This window comes from Lynx rufus, unplaced genomic scaffold (assembly GCF_022079265.1).
Source record: "Lynx rufus isolate CCGP_SWC_20201006 ecotype Redwood Valley unplaced genomic scaffold, mLynRuf1.p SCAF_2, whole genome shotgun sequence".
NCBI lineage: Eukaryota > Metazoa > Chordata > Mammalia > Carnivora > Felidae > Lynx > Lynx rufus.
This window is the reverse complement of record NW_025814834.1, coordinates 95,329,439-95,349,651: the sequence shown is the minus strand read 5'-3', so window position 1 is coordinate 95,349,651 and position 20,213 is coordinate 95,329,439. Positions and strand designations below refer to the sequence as shown.

The 20,213-nt window shown below is 36.1% G+C and overlaps 2 protein-coding genes across 4 annotated transcripts in view; one reads left to right on the top strand and one right to left on the bottom strand.

The window, feature by feature from the left end:
- RAB3GAP1 (RAB3 GTPase activating protein catalytic subunit 1) overlaps positions 1–20,213 on the top strand; it is a 111,770-nt gene that overhangs the window by 44,823 nt on the left and 46,734 nt on the right. For all 3 annotated transcript variants that reach the window (XR_006962592.1, XM_047082178.1, XM_047082179.1), the window contains 4 exons: positions 6,184–6,303; positions 7,795–7,960; positions 12,530–12,629; positions 15,687–15,768. Coding sequence is in view for 2 of the 3 variants with exons in the window: in XM_047082178.1 (XP_046938134.1) it covers positions 6,184–6,303; positions 7,795–7,960; positions 12,530–12,629; positions 15,687–15,768 (468 nt within the window). In the remaining variant the exon portion in view is untranslated. The remainder of the gene's footprint in view (positions 1–6,183; positions 6,304–7,794; positions 7,961–12,529; positions 12,630–15,686; positions 15,769–20,213) is intronic.
- On the bottom strand, positions 16,652–16,942 carry LOC124514121 (40S ribosomal protein S27-like). The gene has a single exon (XM_047082180.1). It carries the CDS (start codon positions 16,940–16,942, stop codon positions 16,652–16,654), a length of 291 nt encoding a protein of 96 aa, XP_046938136.1.

Here is a 20,213-nt window from a genome sequence, read left to right as displayed (position 1 = left end):
CTGCAGAAAAAAAAAAAGAAAAGAAAAGAAATTGGAAACCATTTTAGAGTACTGGATTGCACAAAGGCAGACAACAAATTGAGAAGCATTTATTTTTGAAAAACTTCTAGAGTTTCAGTTAAGATGGGTGTATCTTCTGGCCCTTTTGCCTGTGACTATTCCTATTACTGCCCTGTTCTCAGTCTGTGTTGGTGAGAACTGGCTTTCCAGTCTAGGCTGGTCATGGAACCATCAGTTCTGTTAGTTGATTCTAGGTGGAGGGCAAAAACCCTGTGGCTCTGCCATCTTAAAAGTAGCAGACTTGAGTGAGTGGATGAGGAAAACCTGTATGTGAACTAGGCCAGGATTGCAGTCCTGGTTCAAAGCAAGTGATGGATTAGTCAGAAATTTAATAGGGAGCTACTGTATGTATGAGAGCCATAGAAGAGTTTGGATACATCCCACACACATCCCTATATGATAGGGAAACTACAAACATGCAGGGGAGATGCAAGAGAGCCCAAACTTGAGAACTAGGTGCAACTTCAAATACAGCCCCTTTTCCCCCAACAGATCAGTTAGCAGAAAGTGAAAGTCTAACGGTCTCAGGTGTTTGAGCATATTCTGTGCCCAATTACTAGCTTACTACTAAGCTACATTGACAGTCTGTAGCTCCTAGGGAGCCAGGAGAAGAATAAAATGAGTGAATAGAGACATCAGTAGCTAAACATCTTGGGAAAGACAGATTGCACAATTTAAATTTGGACACGTTACTAAATACAAAAAAGAACCTTCAAAAAAGTTAAACAGGACTTGGTTTTATTACAATATATTATCTAATTGTAGTTTTTAACCACAAATTACTAGATATACAAGGCCATACAAGAAAGTGTGACCCGTATGGAAGTAGGAAAAAAGTTAGTAGAAACTATTCTTAGTGGGCCCGGATGTTGGATTAGCAATAACTTCAAAGCAGTTGTAAACACATTCAAAGAATTAAAAATATGCTACCAATGAGTAAAATAGGAAATCTCAATAAGTAAAAACTGATGAAGAACCGAATGGAAACCCTAGAGTTGAAAAGTATAACTGAAATAAACTTTCATCAGATGAGCTCAAAAGCAGGTCTGAGATGGCAGAAGAAAGAGTTGGTGGATTTGAAAGATTAGTGGAAATTATCTAATCTGAAGAACAGAAAGAAAAAAGATTAGAGAAAAGTGAACAGAACTTCAGAGATCTGTGGGTCATTGTCAGGTGTTCCAAAGCATACTTGTAATAATAGAGGAGTCCCAGATAAAGAGAAGGGACAGGGAAAAAAAATACTCAAAGAAATAATGGCCAAAAACTTCCCTAGATTCAATCAAAACAAAACAAAACAGAACATTTACTTATAGACCCAGGAATCTCAATGAATTCCAAGTGGGATAAACACAGGGAACCACATCTAGACACATTATCGTCAACTTGCTGAAGCCCAAAGCAAAGAGAATCTTGAAAGCAAGACAAAAATGACTCATTATGTACAAAAGAACAATACTGTTTACAGAGAAAACATTGGAGACCAGAGGGCAGCACAGTGATACATTCAGTTTTGAAAGAAAAAAACACCAGCCAAGAATTCTATATCTAGGAAAACCATCATAAAAAAAAAAAAAAAGATGAAATAACAACACTGTCATAAAGACAGAATTCATTGCAAGAGACCTACCTAATAGGCAGTATTAAAGGAAAGAGGTGATAGATAACTTGGATCCCTAGGAAGGAATGAAGAGCATTGGAAATACTCCAGTAAATGAAAAGAGATATTCTTTTTTTTTTTTTTTTAAATAAAGTTTATTCATTTGTTATTTCTGAGAAAGAGAGTACAAGTAGGAGAGGGGCAGAGAGAGAGAGAGAAACACACAGAATCCAAAGCAGGCTCCAGGCTCTGAGTTGTCAGCACAGGGCCCGACATGGGGCTCAAACTCATGAACTGTGAGATCATGACCTGAGCTGAGGTCAAATGCTTAAATGACTGAGCCACCCAGGCTCCCCCTAAAGGGATATTCTTTTAATAATAATTTTAAAAACCCTATAAGATTGTTTAAGCCATAATTGTAACACTGCATTGTTGGGTTTATAACATATATGTAACATGTAATGTATATGACAATATTGCACAGAGGAAGAGGGGAGGAAATGGAGCTATACTGTGTAAAATTGCTAGATTTTACCAGAATTAATCTGAATAGAATATAAATTAGAAATGAAGATTGCAGTATCCAAGCATCTCTGGGAAGATAAAAGTGAAAAAAGAAACTGTTTATTCATCACCTCCTTTTTCTCAAGTATTTTGTATATGCTAGGTATTTAAATATGCCCAAGAAATTTTTTTATTACTTATCATTAGTGTTTTTGGTGATCCAGTATTTTATGAATATATTCTTTATACTATTTGAAGAGGCTCTGAATATATTTCTTTCTAAAGTAAGAAAGAAATTCTACATGTCAGAGATGTTAAATGGTACCATTCAAAGTTGACGGTATGTTTTTATGATTTTCCTCTGTAAGATAAATAATAGGTATATCAGGTACTAGTTAATTATTTGTCATTATTTTCAGTATTTATTGGAGCAAGGATGAAAAATGTATGTTAAAATAGATAAAAATGAGTGATTGTCCTACCTTTTTCTGTTGGAAAATGTGATGCTAAGGCACATTTATATTTAAATTTAGTATTTAGTATATGCATATGTAATCTGATAAAACAGTTCTATTATTAAAACTTGTCATAGTAGGATTTTTATTTGTGTTTATACATTTGAGCTCCTAATACATTTAAATTACAAGACTAGAAATTGTAGGATATATAAAGATTTATTAATGATTCTTATAATTTTATTCCCGCTTCACCTTTCCCATTCTGTCCTTCCCATCCCTCCTATGTCTACACACACAAAACAAGGGGGCTAAAGCATCTCATACTTACTAATACGGGAAATACAGGATATGTCCATCTGGGTATTTTATGAGTATGTCTGTTATATGTATATGCATTTTTGTGCTTTCAGTTTGGGAATTTTTTTCATAAATTGGATTTTGCCATACATATGCTGATCTACATTCTTCTCAGCATTTCATGATCACCTTTGTGTCAGTAAATACATACCTAATTTTTTTTAAGCTTATTTATCTTGAGAGTGAGAGAGTGTGAGAGCCTGAGAGTGGGGGAGGGGCAGAGAGAGAGAGAGAGAGGGAGAGAGAATCCCAAGCAGGCTACGTGCTGTCATTTCAGAGCCTGACACGGGGCTCCATTTCACTAACCATGAGATCATGACCTGAGCCGAAATCAAGAGTCAGATGCTCAGAAGCAACTGAGCCACCCAGGCACCCTTTTTCTTAATTTTCATTTTTTTTAACGTTTATTTATTTTTGAGAGAGAGAGAGACTGAGAGTGCCAACAGTGGAGGGACAGAGAGAGAGGGAAACACAGAATCTGAAGCAGGCCCAGGCTCTGAGCTGTCAGCACAGATTGAAATTCTGTAACCATTAAATGACAATTCCCTAATCCCTCATCCACCGGGCCCTGGGCCCTGGTAACCACCATCCTATGTTCTATGTAAGTTGGACTGCTCTTTGTACCTCATATAAGTGTAGTCTTACTGTATTCATCCTTTTGTAACTGGCTTATTTCAGTTAGCATCAAGTCTTCAAGTGTTCATCTGTGTTGTAGCATATATCAGAATTTGTTTTCCTTTTAATGCCGAGTAATATTTCAGTGTGTGCATATATCACATTTTGTGTATCTGTACATCTACCGACAGGCCTTTAGGTTATTTCTACCTTTTGGCTAATGCATAAGCTGCTGTGAATAGGCACATTTAAGTATCTCTTTGGGTCTGTGCTTTTAATTTTTCTAGGTGTATACCCATATGAGGAATTGTTGGTCACTCTATGTTTAAATTTTTGATGAATCACTGTACTGTTTTCCATAGTGGGTGTACTATTTCACATTCTCATCCATCATGCTCAGTGGTTCTCAATTCCCCATATCCTTGCTAACACTTGTTATCTGTTTGGTTTGTTTTGCTTGTTGTAAGAGCCATCCTAGTGGGTGTGAAGCCGTATCTCATTGTGGTTTTGATTTACATTCCCCTAATAATCAGTCACGTTGCCCACAGCTTTTCATGTGCTTATATTCCATTTGTAGATCTTTTTTGGAGAAATGTTTGTTCAAGTTCTTAGTTCACTTTTTAATCTGGTTGCTTGCTTTTTGTTGTTGGTTTTGCTCACTTTTTAAAACCCCCATTTAAATGTTTGCTTACTTGAAGACATCATCTCAGGCTTCAAGTAGATCTAGTATGGAAAGTAAATCAGTGGTATATATTCATCTTTCAAAGATAATGCTAGTAAATTTTAAAACATATTAGAATTCGGAGAAGAGAACATATTTAATGGAATGACAGGATGGTATTTGAGGTAAATCTTCAAAAAAGTATCAGTCAGATATTGATAAAATGAGGGGAAACATTCCAGTTAGAGTAAACAAAGGCATAGAGGACACAAGTGAGTTTATTGCAGATATACAGGAAGCAGTTCAGTTTGGCTTATTTATTGTTATTGGGAGTGTACAATGGAACAGTTTGTATGTGGAGAGGGAGAAGATAGTTAGGCAGCAGCTATCAGTGTTAAAGATACAGATGTTCTTTTACCCAGCAACTTACGGGAGGTTAGCCCACAGTTACAATTGTAGACATAGACAGTGAGTGGTAGTATTGTTGCAACCACATAAAACTGGAGACAGAGTACTGATCAGTAGGGTATTAGCATTTGAAAAGGAGGTACAGAAACTGTATTTAGTATAATCTCATTTGAGGGTAGGGTGAGTACATGGACATAATATTTCTGAAAGAGTAAGTAAGAACTGTTGACTGGTTGCACAGTATGGGTGATGGCATGTGGGGAAATGCTCACCTGTTTTGTTTTCTTTCTTACAAGGACATTAAAAAAAGAGAAAAGTATATTTTTAAAGACCTTTAGAGCTTAGACGTCACAGCTCTGGGTTCTTTCCAGTATTGAATGCTGCTTCTCCATATCTACTTTTGATTTGAGGAGTAGGAAGGAGGGTGGAGGGAAGGTGAAAAGATGAAATGAATTTTTGTCATCCAAACAAGAAACAGATTATGGGTTGGACTATTTTTATTTTGTAATCTTTATCACTGGGGGACTTCTTGAGAATGTTCATAAAAATAAGCATTCACAACTCTACATATCCAGAGTTAAAATAAATTAGGCAAATGAGTAATCCCTTTCATAAATTACTTTATTTAAAAAAAAGTCATTAAACGGGTGCCTGGGTGGCTCAGTTGGTTAAGCGTCTGACTTGGGCTCAGGTAATGATTGCATAGTTTGTGGGTTCTAGCCCACGTGGGTTCTAGCTTGTGGTTCTCGCTCTCCCTCTCTCTGTCTGCCTCTCCCCTGCTCGCTCTCTCTTTCAAATAAATAAACTTTAAAAAATTAACGTAAAAAAGCCATTAAATAAAAATACATTGAGGAGTGAATAGAACAGAAGTTTTCAGTGGGCAAAATCACTAACTTGACCTTATATTTTTATAAAGTTTGACCACAAATTTGTATAAAGGACTTGACAACTAAGTGAGAACTTTTCATTTTTCATAGCAAGATATTGTAGCAAGAGTAAGTGATTCTCTGATATTTCGTGATGCCTATCTAATATGTGTTACTGAGTAAAAGAATACAAGAAATCATTAATTAGGATACTTGAATAAACCATGTCCTCACACTTAGCACAACTACATGATGGCTGATTCCCTACCATTTAGGGAATTTATCAAACTTTATCTTTCCACACCAGTGGACTTAATGTTATCAGCTAATTGAAACAAGCTTTAAGTCTTGGAAAATTTTAAGGCAAAACTGTTAATGTTCTTTTTTTGTGTGTGTGTGATTTCTGCAAACTGCTTTTAATTTGTCAAGAATAAAGAGGAAATAGGTGAATAATGGAAGTGTTTTGCTAAATGAAGGAAATTCATGTTATTGTCAGTTGCCATTAAAAAAGAGAGAGAGAGAAACACCTGTAGTTCAGATGTGACTTGCTAAACTTCCTTCAGGGAAATTTTTTCAAGTTTTTAAATAACAAATTTTTGTACTCTGAAGTTTTCCTTGTTTAATAGCAGTGATTCTTTTTGTTTTTTTTTTTTTAAGGTATGGATTGCGGGAGTTTGTGGTGATTGCCCCTGCTGCAAACCATGATGCAGTTCTCAGTGAATCTAAGTGCAATCTTCTTCTGAGTTCTGTGTCTATTGCTTTGGGAAACACTGGCTGGTAGGTGGACATTTTGAAATATATAGACAATGAGTTAAAAACTATTTTTAATTATAATTGATGAAGGAAAAAGTTTACTAAGTATTAGATTTTTAAAAAAAATGATCATTAGGGTTCCTACTTGTTATTGTGTTGGAATATCTTATGGAAGAACAAACTCAAAACCTTTAGTGAGTGCATTTCTAAAGGGAAATTTACTGAAATATTCAATGAATATTTGAAATGAAAAGTAAATTGTACTATTTTTGTGTCTTACTTCCAAATGTTTAGTTTATTTAAACTTTTTTGTTACAAAATCTAATTTTAAAACTTGAAAACAGAGCATTGCCTCATTTAGCCTCAGCTGAGAATGTCCATGTCAAGTGACTCAAATTTTTTGCTGCTCTGTGCATGTCTACAAATGACTGAAAGTGCCAAGAGTATTGATTTTGAGGTACAAATAAATTTTAGGGAATAGGCTTATTTGCAAAGATGCAAATCTGAATAATGAGTACTGGCTCTATTTTCAAATGATAAAGTAAAAAATATTTCAGCTACTAATGTTGGTTTAATTTATATTTTCATACCTGTGAATCATATTTTGTTTTGCCTTTGAAAGGCTAATATGATAGTGATACCAACAGGCCTGACCCCACGGAGGGTCCCTCAGGACCAACCAAGAGGATCCTTGGCTGTGTGCAGGATAGAAATCAAACATGGCTACCAGGAGATGAAAACAGAGATTATTAAAGGCATAGAGAGAGTGAAAGTACAGACAGAATGTCTGGGAGACTCAAGATAGGAGGGAGTTTGTCTTTGCTTGGGGTCTGGGGATTTTTATCGAGGATTGTGATCTGGTATACATGTCCTCTCTGGCATCCAGGAACTGGTTAGAACAAAGAGGAGGGCCCAGGTGTTAGTCCTTGGAGCCAGGGGTCGTTGGCATGGAGATGTCTAGTGGTGGTGGTCTGGAATATGCATATGATAGCTTTATCTGGTCATGTTCACCTAGTCCTTCCTTAGATGTTATCTGTTCTAACGAAATCGTTAACTCCTTGTCTCTTACAAGGAGGACAAACTGTTTGCATTCTGAAGCACATGTAAAGTGGAGGCGCAGGTCCTAGCAAGAATGGAAACAGGAAAAGGAGCAAAAAGCAGATTTTTATGGAGTCCTTCAATATCCATATCTCAATTGATCGCTTTTATTCAAGAAAATTTTCATTCTGCCTGTTTTGACTTTCAGCTATTTTAAAACAATTTTCTGACTCAAAAGTGCCACTAGATGATAGTTTCTTTAGCTTATTAGTTTAAGGAGAAAAGGAACTAATAGTTTTTAGTATGAGGAGAAAAGGAACTAATAGTGTCTCTGTTAATGTAAGTATGATGAGTGATTCTTGCTTAGTGTTTTTAAATATTTGAGATTAAAATAATATAATGGGGAAATTTTTAGATTTAGGATTACTCAGTGTTTAATGAACTTAAAGTCTATTCCTGTTGAATTTTATCCTACAGCCAGGTGCCACTCTTTGTGCAAATTCATCACAAATGGCGAAGAATGTATATGGGTGAATGTCAGGGTCATGGTGTCCGAACTGATTTTGAAATGGTTCATCTTCGGAAAGTGCCAAATCAGTACACTCATTTATCAGGCCTGCTGGATATCTTCAAATCAAAGATTGTGAGTTTGCATTGATATTATCATTCTTATCTGGGATCCAGATAAAAGTAGCAGTTTGGTAATTTTATTGAGTATGTAGAAACATTTTTCTATAATACTAACAATATAATTACTTGGAAGAAAGATATAATGATTACATAAATTATTATGTATGTTTAAAGAAATAGTATCCAATTAGATTTTTAGTGTACTAATGCTAAAGAACAGTTAATCAAAGTAATTTTGTTGTCGTTAATATTTATTTACTGTGTTACCGCTTTCTGCTCCTTCTCCTTTAATAGTAATACAGTTGTTGACCCTTGAACATTGCGGGAGTTAGGGCCTAACACCCCACCTCCCACATGCACAAAAATCCACTTAAAACTTTTGACTCTGCCAAACTTAATTACTAACAGCCTGCTGTTGACTAGAAGCTTCACCAGTAACATACACACTTAACACATATTTTATGTATGATATGTATTGTATATCATATTCTTACAATAAAGTAAGCTGGAGAAAAAAATGTTATTAATTATTAAGAAAATTGTAAGGAAGAGAAAATACATTTATAGGACTAAACTGTAAAAACCTCATCTTTAAGTGGACCTACACAGTTCAAACCTATGTTCGTGGGTCAGCTGTTGCCAGCCTCCTCAGATGAGTGTGTTTGGAACTTTGAGCTCCTTGAGGTCTCAACACTTTGGATTCTAAATTGCCTTCTCCCTCCCCCCCCCGAATGTTCATTTTATTTGATTTTTAAAATTAATCTGGCTTATGTTTTATGACAGAGAAATAAGGCTAAATGGGATGTACTTAGTACATCCTTGGTGTTGTATAAAAACACTATCACAGAGATATGGAAGACTTGCTTGTGTTACTCTGGGGAAAGAAAATTGGGGCTTAAGTTGAAGAGCTGTTAAAGAGCAAAACCAGATGAGGAAATGGTGGATCGGGTCATCTACTTAGAGAAATATTCCCTTTAAGTGCTTAAGTTACATCCATCTCACTGAAGTGATCATACTTTACTAACAAATTGATATCAGGCATCTCTTGGTATGATACCTTGAATAGGATATATTATCACCTCTGTTGCATTCCTGCCTAAAATGTTTAACATAAGTCACAACATCTGGGAGCAATCTCATGTTTCCAAAATTAGCCATATTTTGCAAAATTACTGGCCTAGACTCTTAAAAAAAGTCAGTATCATGACTGCCAAAACAAAGATTGGGAGCTGTTTAAAAAAAATTTTTTTTTAATATTTATTTTTGACAGCAAGAGAGAGTGCGAGCAGGGGAGGGGGTAGAGAGAGGGAGACACAGAATCTAAAGCAGGCTCTATGCTCTGAGCTGTCAGCTTGGAGCCCAACATGGGGCTCGAACCCACGAACTGCAAGATTATGACCGTAGCCAGTCAGATGCTTAACCAACTGGGCCACCCAGGCACCACGTGGCAGCTGTTTAAATTAAGGGAGACTAAAATGACCTAAGAGCTAAATGCAATGCATAATCCTTGACTGGATCCTTGTCCAAAACAAAATAGCCAAAAAGAATATGATTGGGACAGTTTTAATATGGACTATATATTAGAAGATACATAGTCCATAATAAAATTGCCAGTTTTCTTAATCAGCTCATCACATCATCTGGCAACTTCCACAAAACTCACTCGTCTACATATGAAACGTCTCTCAAAATTAATTTTTTTAAAAGTAGGCTCCATGCACAATGTGGGGCTTCAACTCATGAACCTCAGATCATGAGTTGCATTCTCTACCAACTCAACCAGCCAGGGGCCCGTCAAAATTGATTTGATAGGAGTAGAACTTAAAATAGTTGAGAACTGTTTTGGGTAGTTTAGATGTTTTACATAGTTAAAGCTACCCAATACGTGATTCTTCTGTAATAACTCTAAAGCTGTTTTTATAAAAATTACTCTTTAACATCTGCTTGGAATGCTTCAGGGCACTCACCCTACCCTGAAAATTTATTTCATTTTAACATAGATCTGATTTATTAGAAAAGACTTCCTTCAGGTAAGCAGAGCCGGAGGGGCAGTTTTGCCTTTTGGAGTACCTAAAATTTAAATTTGAATTCTGCCATAATCCTCTAAATATTTGAAAACTTACACTATGGTCTTTTTTCATTTAGACATTCTTCCTTCTTTCAGATGTTCTCTTTTTTTTTTAATTAATTTTTAATTTTTATTTTTGAGAGAGAGGGAGAGACAGACTGTCAGTGGGGGAGGGCAGAGAAAGAGGGAGACACAGGATCCAAAGTAAGCTCCAGGCTCTGAGCTGTCAGCATAGAGCCCGATGCAGGGCTCAGACTCACACGTCGCAAGATCATGACCTGGGCCAAATTCGGATGCTTAGCCAACTGAGCCACCCAGGCACCCTCTGATGTTCTTTATATTTCATGGTTTTATACTCTTGATGGTTCATTTGGATATTTGTCTCTTTTAGAACTACATTTCTTCATTTAAAAAAAAATTTTTTTTAATGCGTATTTATTTTTGAGAGCATGAGAGAGAGACAGAGAATGAACAGGGGAGGGGCAGAGAGAGAGGGAGACACAGAATCCAAAGCAGGCACCAGGCTCTGGGCTGTCAGCTCAGAGCCTGACGCAGGACTCAAACTTGCAGATCACGAGATCATGACCTGAGCTGAAGTCGGACACTCAACATACCGAGCCACCCAGGCACCCCCATTTCTTCATGTTTTATGGAAATTTTCTTTGCAGGTGCATTTAGAATGAATGTTATATCTAAAATTTTTAACTTTTTCTCCCATCCTCTCTTGTGGTTCTATAATTTTGTGGTTGCTCCCTACATGTAGAAAATTTCAGAATTGGGTCTTAAAATGGTGTTTGGAGCCTCTTGCTTTGAGGTGTTATTAGGGGTATTGCATACCTGGTCCTGGAATCACTGGATTGCTTGCTCAGGTTATGAGAGCGGTCGCTGACCACCCCCCCCCGCCCAACCCCCCATAGTAACTCTCCCCAGCCCATAACTTTCAGCAAAACTACCATACCAAGTAGGTATGCTCTGCCCCAGTGTCTGCCTTAAGCACAGTCTTGCAGTGCACTCGCTCTGGACTGAGTTGAACTTGTGGTTCCACTTAATGCAGTCTGTAATCCTAGGCTGTCACTGCCTACTTCCACACCTGGAACTCAGCAGGCATATGCCTTGAAACTTCGGATTTTCTGCAGCTTTCTAGGACCCACAAAGATATTTATGTCATATTTGATCCTAGCTCTTTCTTTCTGGTTATCGCTTTCTATGCTTTCTATATTTATCTATGTTGCTGTGTAACTGCAGCAGAGGTTATGTGTCAAGGCAACTTTGTTATGGTTTCTGGACCATTTGTACCTTATTACAGGTGAACACTCAGTTAATATCTGGACTTGACTAAAAAGTTTATTATTCCTAAACAACAACCAGAATCTTACCTTGCTTGGCAAGGACACAGCAGCCCAAAACTAAATTATCTTTTTTGGGCAGCCACTTTACATTGTGACTTTAGATTGAGTTTGTATTCCGTTAAAGCTACTAGTGACATTTATAGATGTTGCTGAGCTAAATGTCTCTTATTCTTCCTGATCAGCAGTATCAGGAACACCTGGTACCTGGTTAAATATGCAGAATAGCCTTGAATCTATATTTTCACATGTTCCCTAGGTGATTCCTATGTATATTTGAGTCCTATTCCACATTAATGTAGGTTAACCATTATTAAGGGAAGCAGAGCTTATAGGATGTTTGGATGATATTAATTTTCATGATTAAAAAAAATTTTTTTTAATGTTTATTTGTTTTTGAGAGAGACAGTATGAGCCCATAGAGAGAGATGGGACATAAAGTTCAAAGCAGGTTCGAGGCTCTAAGCTGTCAGCACAGAGCCCGGTGCAAGGCTCAAACCCATGAGCTATGAGATCATGACCTGAGCCAAAGTCAGATGCTTAACCAACTGAGCCACTCAGGCGCCCCTAATTTTCATGATTTTTAGTGGATGTAAAGATGAATGTAAATTTTCTATTAACTGATTGATTAATACAATCTATTTTGCATGAGTGACCATTTGTCTTAGTCTAAAATTATGGTTAAATATTCCAAGACTGGCTTTAATTTGGGTTTATTTTCATTTAAAAGAAAGAGAAGGCATCATCTCCTCAATCCTGGTCTTATACTTGTAACAGTTTCACCTTAATTTAAAAAAAATGGGTAACATTTTTCTCACATTCATTATTGCTGAACAGAATAAGAAATTATATTTGTATAATTAAAATTGTTAATATTTTGAAGGAGCATTTATTTTGTTTCCAGGTAGTTATTTATTTATTTAAGTTCATTTACTTTTGAGAGAGATCTGCACACAAGCTGCAAAGGGGCAGAGAGAGAAGGGGAAAGAGAATCCCAAGCAGGCCCAGCTAGGGTTAGATCTCAGGAACTGTGAGTTCATGACCTGAGCCTGACCTGAGCTGGACTCTACTGACTGAGCCACCCAAGCACCCCAAACAACTCTCTGGCATTGTTTTTAAAACACTTTGTGTAAAGCTACACAATATTGTCTTTGCATTTATTTTCTAGGGATGTCCTTTAACTCCTTTGCCTCCGGTTAGTATTGCTATTCGCCTTACCTATGTACTTCAGGATTGGCAGCAGTATTTTTGGCCTCAGCAACCTCCAGGTGAGATAATTTAGAGCTATATTTAACTTACTGAATATAAATGGAAAGAAAATATATTCAGAAATTAAACTTAACAGTGTGTTTCAAGTGTTTTAAATTGGAAATATTTGTAATTCATTCTAAATGTAGTATTGCTGATTTAATTACCTTTATAATTTTGTTTCTCTTAAAAAAAGCTTTGAAGTTTGCTCTAGAGACAGCATTACTCTATATGTGACGATCTATCTTTGAAAGCTAATATTATTTATAAAGCATCCCCCCTGCTGTGGAACATCATGTGCTGCAAATTAGTATGTAGTGAATGATTAAACTGTCTGTTTTTAGAATATAATAACGGAAGCCACCCTCATAAGCTGAGAGCCTTATGGAAAATAGAGTTTGAAGAAGAGTGCTAAATAAGAAAAGCAGGAAAGAGAAAAAAAATGGGTATATACACATATACTTACAAAGAGCTCTAGAATATTTAACTTGCATTTGATGTAATTAAAATCAGTTTACCTCTTATTCATAAATGGTATATACCAATAGACTGATTCATTTAGTCATCATTAATTATTAGCAGGTTGTGTCTGGGTTGCAGGTATAAACAAGACATTACCTAAGTTCTAGAAAAGTTCACCCTGGTGGACATATAGCCTTAATAATTAAGTGAGGATTTGGCTTCTGGGTGTTTCTCTCATATATAAGTGTAATTATATTCAAGTATTTCTCATAAGAAATTTAACACAAACTTATAAATAAGTATTTTACCAGCCTGAAAACATTTTCTAGTCTACTCCCCCCTGCTGAGAAAAATAAATTAGAATAAAACAGTATTTCTTTATTGTTTATTTTTGTTCCAAGTAGTTGGTTATTTATAGGATGGAAAGTTGGTAGTCTTGGGATGTTAGAATTAATGTAGTATATCCTCAGACTTTGGTAGTTATATATGCTGCTAGTACCTTATTTATGTACTGCACAATAATTTGAAACTCTGATGTGACAATGAAAGAACTGCATCTAAACTGCAGCAAAGGGAAATAAAAGCTAAGCTGAGAGTAAATTATAAGAAAGACGCAAATGTTTGTTTTGGTAATTTTCGTTCCCAGACAGCAATACCCTGTAGGCAATTTGTAGCCACTTTCTAGGTGAAAGTTTCAATTCCTGCCTTCCTTTTCCTTTTTTCAAAGTCTGCTCTATTATTAGTCAATTTTAAATATTTCCCAAGATAGTATAGTCTGTTGATGATCTAAGAGGAAGCCCAAGATCCAGAATGTTAGCATTATAATTTTGGTTGCCAAAAAGGACTTTGTTAATGTTTACTTGCCAGTTTAAAAAAAAATTTTTTTTAATGTTTATTTATTTGAGAGAGAGAGACAGAGAGACAGAGAGTGAGCAGGTGAAGGGCAGAGAGAGGGAGACACAGAATCCAAAGCAAACTTTAGGCTCTGAGCTGTCAAAACTGAGCCTGACGCAGGGCTCAAACTCGTGAGCCTTCAAGCCGTGAGATCATGACCTGAGATGAAGTCAGACACTTAACCCCACTGAGCCACCCAGGCGCCTCTCTTGCCAGTTTTTTTTAATGGGGAGGACCAATATGTTTATCTTACTCCTCAGTGAATTGAAGGCCATATAAATTTTTAACATTTTCTCATATAAAGGGAAGGAAAGGATTTGAACATGTAATACGGACCAGACATTGTGCTTGGCATTTTATATGTTATTTCATGTAATTATTGTTTATCTATGAGACAGGTATTATCTTTCTTGGAGAACATATGTAACTTAGAGAACATAGGTAACTGGCCCAAGGTCACAAGTGATAAAGTTTGCTTTCAAACATTGGTCAAACTCCACATCCCATGATCCTTTCATTCCATAGTGTTGCTTCTGAGTTTAACTGAATTAAGACTATTGTACAGTTATGGTACAACATTTTTAGCTTATTTATAAAATATGCTGATTATACATTGTGAAGCTCTTAAAAATTCACATCTTGTAATAAAGCTAGTCATTGTAATCTTTATTATAAGTATTTGTTAGTTGGAAAATTGGAATGAAACCGACTTGAGAAAATTTACTGAATCAAGTAATTGAGCCATATTTAATGATTAATTTAGTTAGGTGACAGGTAATCGTCAAACATGATTTTAGCAAAACTGGGGAATATTCATAACAAATAGAATTTAATTTGAGGAATTTCCAGTGTAGTACGAATAATGAAAAGCAGCCATCTGAATTATTTCAAAGAGAAATAAATCCTTTTGATGTCTTTTAGAAGTGTTTATTACCTCTTTAAGAGGGGTGGAGCTAAGGGGAGTGATTTACCCTCTAAATTCTCCTCTCATCTCAGATACTGTTCATAACAGAAAGGAAATTCTTTGCTAAACTTCAAGTATTTCCATGTACTATCAACTGAAATAAAAATTTATTAATGATAACTAATTTGCTCTACAGAAATTATTGACAGCAAAACTGATGAATGTAGGTTGGTAATTAAATTTTTAAATACTTGGATAATCTTTTATATAGATAATATTAATCACATTTTTAGAAAATGCAAAAAAAATTACAGATTAATGTTCTCTCAAGCAATATTTAAGGAATATTTCAAAAGGGTAAAATGTAGAATGCATGGCTTGAATTAAACACTGTATAAATAGGAATTAAAGGTGTTCTTTTTTTTAATTTTTTTTTTTTTAACATTTATTTATTTTTGAGACAGAGAGAGACAGAGCATGAGCAGGGGAGGGTCAGAGAGAGAGGGAGACACAGAATCCGAAACGGGCTCCAGGCTCTGAGCTGTCAGCCCAGAGCCTGATGCGGGGCTTGAACTCACAGACCGCGAGATCATGACCTGAGCTGAAGTCGGACGCCCAACTGACTGAGCCACCCAGGCTCCCCAAGGTGTTCTTTTATTGTAACATTCTAGGGGGAAGTCTTTAACTAGGCTGCTCTCTACATATATGCTATTGATATAGGCACATTTAAATCTATGATCTCCCAAAGAGCTAACTTAATTAAATACTTATTTCTTCATTTCTTGCTGAATAATGGAATATTATTTCTTTTGTTTAGATATAGATGCCCTTGTAGGAGGAGAAGTTGGAGGCCTGGAGTTTGGCAAGTTACCATTTGGTGCCTGTGAAGATCCTATAAGGTGGGAGTTTCAATATATCATTTGAATTAAGGAATTTACTGTTTATATTAATACTGATTTTACTGTGCTTTGTAATACCATAGCCTTTTGGAATGAGTATAGTACCGGAAACAGATCTTCATCTAACAATCTGCCCATCTGCTTTTTTTCTCTGTAACTGAAGAAATAAAAGAGGCTTGGGGCGCCTGAGTGGCTCAATTGGTTAAGCGTCCAATTCTTGATTTCAGCTCAGGTCATGATCTCCTAGTTTGTGAGTTCGAGCCCTGTGTCAGGCCCTATGCTGACAGCGCGGAGCCTGCTTGGGATTCTCTGTCTCTTTCTCTGCCCCTCCCCTGCTTGCTTGCTCTCTCCCAAAATAAATAAATAAACTTAAAAAAATTTCTTAAAAGAGGCTTTAAAATATTACATAAAATGTGTATAATACCATTTATTGATTATTCCATATAGAAGTGATTTTTGGCCTACTTTTTGGTAAACATTTTATATATTGAAAAGCACAGAGAAAATCATATATAACAAACTTTCACCTATTCGTCACTGAGGATTAACAAGTGTTTACATTTTCCTTGACCACATTTTCCAGATGTACAAGTTGAGACCTAACTAAGAGCTACAAAGTGACCTCTAGGTTACCCAACTGCTTTTCTAGAAGAGCCACTGAAATTTAAGAAAATTTTATATAAGAAAATGTAAGACTTGGAAAATTTAATCACTGAGAGTAAAATATTTGGAGAATATAAACAGTGCTGATTTAGAAACTGTTTTATTTAGTTAAACTATATGGTTAGTTAAAAAATCTATATACACACATACATACTTTTTTTTTGTATCAAAAAATGTGTTTATTGGGATGGTTTTCCCCTCAGGATGATTTAGCGTGGTTTTAGTGCTGTTTCAGTCTGAAGGAACATGCTTCTCTAAGCCTTGCTTTTCCTCCTGTAGGCTGGCAAAGGACAGTGGAGCAGCCAACACACAAAACTGTTTGTGCGTGGCTACAGATGGTGGTGATTTTATAGCATTGTGGGTGCTTCTTGTCCATGAAGTAGGAATTGGAGCTTTGCACCAGGCGCTTCTTCTTGTGCTTCCTCTTTTCTTCTTGCAGGGAGGGATTGAGGAGATTCTTCGTGAGGGGCATGTTGTTGAGGGGGAGATTGTCACATCCGCACAGGCGCATACATACATTGTTAGTACTCTTGCATAGAGGTAGAAATGATAATACTTTTAATTTAAAATCACTCAAGAGAGAAGATAAAATAAGTATCTTTTGTAATTGATACTTACATGTGTCAAACACTATGCTGAATTAGGAAGATATAGTAGATAAAACAGTTTTTGGTTTCTTGGCATTTATAGTCTGATTGGAGGAAATAGACAAAATAATCACATAAATGTACAACTACAAGCAGTGAAGGAAAGGGACAAGATGTAAGAATAGTGAAATGAGGTAGTTCGGATTGGGATGCCATCAGGAAAGAGTTCTCAAAGGAAGCATCTCAGGGAGGATTTAGCTGGCACAGAGAGAGAATGACCATTCCTGGTAGAATGAAGAGCTTGTGTAAAGGGCCTTGATGAGGAGAGTTCAGTCAGTTTACTGGAGGAAACTCCAGTTTCTTAGGAAACTATGCCATCATGGCATAGTGAGCAAGGGAGAAATGGTATATTTGTGGCCCTCCAACAGGTTCATTCATTTAGATTTTGCTAGAGAAAATTATAGGGAGAGAGAATAAAATTGACTTGATCATGAAAATGTGAAGGAATTATTTATTAAATATTTCTTCTTAATTTTAAATCACGAGGAACCATCAGAGAAACAGGTGATTGAAGAAGAATACAAAAATAATTTGGGGGTAAGGTGGTATATATGGCAGGCCATTTAAATCACACGATGATTAGCAAATACTGTGGGTACTATGCTTTTGCAAAGAATGGTGGAAGAGGTGGAAGAGGAAATGAGGCTTTTTTTTAGTGTCCTCTCCCTGTCAGACAGAGAAACTGTTTTATAGTTAGAAGGAAAGGAGAGGACTTAATCATAAAAGCTTAGGAACTGAATCTGAGGTGAATACCTAAAATTATTTCAGAGCTTAGAGTTTTAAACTTACCATTCATATCCTCTAATATCATACACTGTCTAGTCATTTTTTTAACCTTAGAATTTTATTCTATTATGAAAGTAATAATTTTATGCTCAGTAAGGCAAATTTAGAAAACATGTAAAAACAAAAAAAAAAAAGGCAAAAATCATATGTTTACCAGTCAAGTTTCTTGGTTGTAAACTGTAGTAGTCAACTCTGACTAACTCAAGCAAAAAATCAACTTACTGAAGAAGTATTTGATAACACAGAGGTTTAATTGGGACCCTTATAGGACCCAGCTCAAAATAGTCTCGAGCCAAGGGTGGCTTGTTGTCCAGTTATTAACTGAGATTATATTACATAGTTGTGGAATTCTGGCCCTGTTATCACATTGAATTCTAAAATATAGGGTACAGACTGGAGTTGCCAGTCGGTTGAGCACCACTAAAGATCAGAGAAATAAAAGTAATTGACTCTTTTGGCTTCTTTATTCTCCAAATTTGACTCTCCAAGAAGTGGGTTCAGAATCTAGACAGGAATTAAAATACTCACTAAATTCATAATCCCACTACTTATAGGTGGTCATTGATGACAGCTTGGTCTCTGCAAGACCACTCTCAGGTTCACTGATTTGCTTGGAGGACTCACACCATTTAGTTGTGCTCATGGCTATGGTGTATTACATTGAAAAGATACAATACAAAAAACAGCAGAGGAAAAAGGCACATAGGGTGAGGTCCAGAGCAAGCCAGGGACAAGCTTCCTTTCCCAGTGTAGTCACATAGGACACACTTAATTCTCCTAGCAGTGAATTGTGACAATGTGTGTGAAAGGCTGTCTACCAGAGAAGCGGATTGGACACTCTGTGTATGGTGTGTTTATTTGGGGATGGTCACATAGGCACCTTCTCCATGTACCAGAAGGAAAGCAGGTGTTCAGCATAAACCATAGTTTTGCACCAGTAGTTTAGGCACAGTGAGCCACTCCTGTCAAGGAATGGTAGGAACCCTCCCAAAATCCAAGTTCCTGATGCCAAGCCAAGGGAGAACTTTGCACGTTCTCCTTTTCTCAGTATTAGGCCTGCTACGATAACTCTCTTTTTGCATAGTATGTTTGTATATTTTATAAATATATGTCATCCTTTATATTTTTTGTGGCTTGTATTCTTTATAATTTTATGTGAAAACGTTTTGAAACTTAATATTTATATATATGAAGAGGTCAGCAAACTATGACCTGTGGATCAAATCTGACCATTAGCTTGTTTTTGTATAGCCAATGAACTAAGAATAGTTTTTAAATTTTTTAGGGTTTTTAAAGAAAAAACAAGAATATAACAGAGACTGCATGGTTCCAAAAGCCTACAATATTTGCCCTTTGGTCCTTTGTAGAAAAAGTTTGTTAACCTTTGATCTATAAAATGATTTTTTCAAAATTGAGATACAATTCATGTACCATAAAATTCACCACATAAAGTGTACAGTTCTGTGGTTTGTAGTGTTTACAGATTTGTGTAATCATCTCTTTCTAATTCCACAATACTTTTATCACCCCCAAAAAGAGACCCTTCACCTCTTAACTTTCATCCCCTCAATCTCCCAGACCCTCCAGCTCTAGGTAGATACAGTCTACCTTGCCTGTTCTGGACATTGCATATAAATTGTGTTATGCAGATGTGGCCTTTAGTGTCTGACTTCTTTCACTGAGCAATATGTTTTTGAGGTTCATCCATATTATAACATGAGTCAGTATTTCATTGCTTTTTATTGGTGTATAATATGTCATTGTATGGGTGATAACGCATTTTTTATCCATTGATCAGCTGATAGATATTTGGGTTATTTATTTTTTTGGCTACTATATATAGCATGTGGTTTTATTTATTTATGTATGTATTTATTTATTTATAGTTTACATCTAAGTTAGCATATAGTGCAACAATGATTTCAGGGGTAGATTCCTTAATGCCCCTTACCCATTTAGCCCATCCCCCCTCCAACAACCCTTCCAGTAACCGTCTGTTCTCCATATTTAAGAGTCTTTTATGTTTTGTCCCCCTCCCTGTTTTTATATTATTTTTGCTTCCCTTTACTTGCATTCATCTGTTATGTGTCTTCAAGTCCTCTTATGAGTGAAGTCATATGATATTTGTCTTTCTCTAATTTCGCTTAGCATAAATACCCTCTAGTTCCATCCACATAGTTGCAAATGGCAGTATTTCATTCTTTTTGATTGCCGAGAAATACTCCATTGTATGTGTGTGTGTGTATATATATATATATATACACACACACCACATCTTCTCTATCCATTCATCCATCAGTGGACATTTGGGCTCTTTCCATACTTTGTCTATTGTTGATAGGGCTGCTA